Source organism: Lactuca serriola, chromosome 3 (genome assembly GCF_051521515.1).
Source record: "Lactuca serriola cultivar US96UC23 chromosome 3, Lser_US96UC23_V15, whole genome shotgun sequence".
Classification (NCBI taxonomy): domain Eukaryota; kingdom Viridiplantae; phylum Streptophyta; class Magnoliopsida; order Asterales; family Asteraceae; genus Lactuca; species Lactuca serriola.
The window spans coordinates 124,715,373-124,717,294 of NC_136410.1; the positions used below are offsets into that span (position 1 = coordinate 124,715,373).

Sequence of the window (1,922 nt, forward strand, 5' to 3'; positions counted from 1 at the left end):
ACACAAGCCGGAGTCCCAAAGAAGACTACTCCTCTAGTGACACCAATAGCCACTCACCCATCGTTCCCCTCCCAACTTGCAACTTCAAAGAAGAATATGGAGGAGAAAGAGATCTTGGACACCTTCCGAAAGGTTGAAGTAAACATCCCTTTACTTGATGCAATCAAACAAATTCCAAGATATGCAAAGTTCTTGAAGGAGCTTTGCACCAACAAGAGAAAGTTGAAGGGAGTGAGAAAATCTCGATGAACGAAAATACATCCGCGGTTTTACAAAGGAAGCTTCCACCCAAGTGGAAAGATCCCAAAATGTTCACGGTCCCTTGCAAGATTGGAGATGTCACCTTTAGTAGTGCTATGCTTGATCTTGGTGCCTCTATCAATGTCATGCCTTACTCGGTGTATGAATTATTGAATGTCGGACCCTTAAGCGAAACCGGTGTCATAATATCTCTTGCGGATAAATCGAGTGTTTTTCCTAGAGGTGTTTTGGAAGATGTCCTAGTACAAGTAAACCAATTGGTCTTCCTGGTGGATTTCTATGTGATTGACCTAGATGAACAAGTATCCTCAAAATCGGGTATAATCTTACTTGGGCGACCATTCTTGAAGATGGCTAGAATAAAGATTGATGTGTATGCGGGAAGCTTAACAATGGAATTTGATGGTGAAACAATAAGTTTTAACATTTATGATGCTATGAGGTATCCCAGTGATGTTTCATCTTTGTGCTTTATAGATGTTGTTGAACCGTTGACTCAAGAATTGTTCGAGTTGTGTGATGCTGACATGTTGGAGATGGTTTTGAGCAAGGGGTTTGATTGTGCAGAATTAGCCAAGAAATTGAAGCTCTATTCGCTACACCCCGAAATTGAAAGATTAGTCAACAATTTGGAGATCAAGAAGACCACCCAATTTAGTGTGAAGCAAATTGAATTATCTCAAACTCACACGAGATTGCCACCCTCCCTTGTCCAACCGCCAGAATTAGAATTGAAGGTCCTTCCACAACATTTGAAGTATGCGTACTTAGGAGACAACGAGACCCTTCCGGTCATCATTTCAACTCACCTAACCGAATTTGAAGAAGAGTAACTTCTCAAGGTGTTGAAGGAGCATAAAGAAGCCATGGGTTGGACGATTCCGGAAATCAAGGGATTGAGCCCCTCTACTTGTATGCACAAGATCTTGATGGAGGATGAATGCAAGCCAAGTAGGGATGCGCAAAGAAGGTTGAATCCGCCAATGATGGAAGTGGTCGAGAAAGAGATTTTAAAGCTCCTAGATGCAGGGATGATCTATCCAATTTCGGATAGCAAGTGGGTAAGCCCGGTGCAAGTCGTTCCAAAGAAGACAAGAATCACGGTGGTCGAGAACAACAAAGGTATGATGGTCCCCACCCATGTGCAAAATGGGTGGAGAGTATGTATTGACTACCACAAACTCAATGCAAGCACAAGAAAAGATCATTTCCCATTGCCTTTGATTGACCAAACGTTAGAAAGGTTGGCCGGGAAATCTCATTATTGTTATCTCGACGGGTATTCCGGCTTTCACCGGAGAATGCCATTCGGATTATGTAATTCCCCGGCCACTTTCCAACGTTGTATGGTTAGTATCTTTTCAGAATATGTTGAAAATATAATTGAAGTTTTCATGGATGACTTTACGGTATATGGAAACTCCTTTCAAGAGTTTTGGCCAATCTCACCAAAATTTTAAAAAGATGCATTGAAACAAAATTTGGTTCTAAATTTTGAAAAATGCCATTTTATGGTGAGTCAAGGTCTTATTTTGGGTCATATTGTGTCAAAGAAAGGAATTGAGGTAGATAAGGCCAAGATAAATGTTATTCAAAGCTTACCTTACCCGACTTGTGTTCGGGAAGTTCGTTCCTTTTTGGGCCATGCAGGTTTCTACCGA

The 1,922-nt window shown here is 41.4% G+C and overlaps 1 protein-coding gene across 1 annotated transcript; it reads left to right on the plus strand.

The window, feature by feature from the left end:
- Positions 1 to 245: 245 nt before the first annotated feature.
- LOC145095687 (uncharacterized) lies at positions 246 to 1,094 on the plus strand. The gene has a single exon (XM_079033526.1). The coding sequence runs from the start codon at positions 246 to 248 to the stop codon at positions 1,092 to 1,094; it is 849 nt and encodes a 282-aa protein (XP_078889652.1).
- The last annotated feature ends 828 nt before the right edge of the window (positions 1,095 to 1,922 follow it).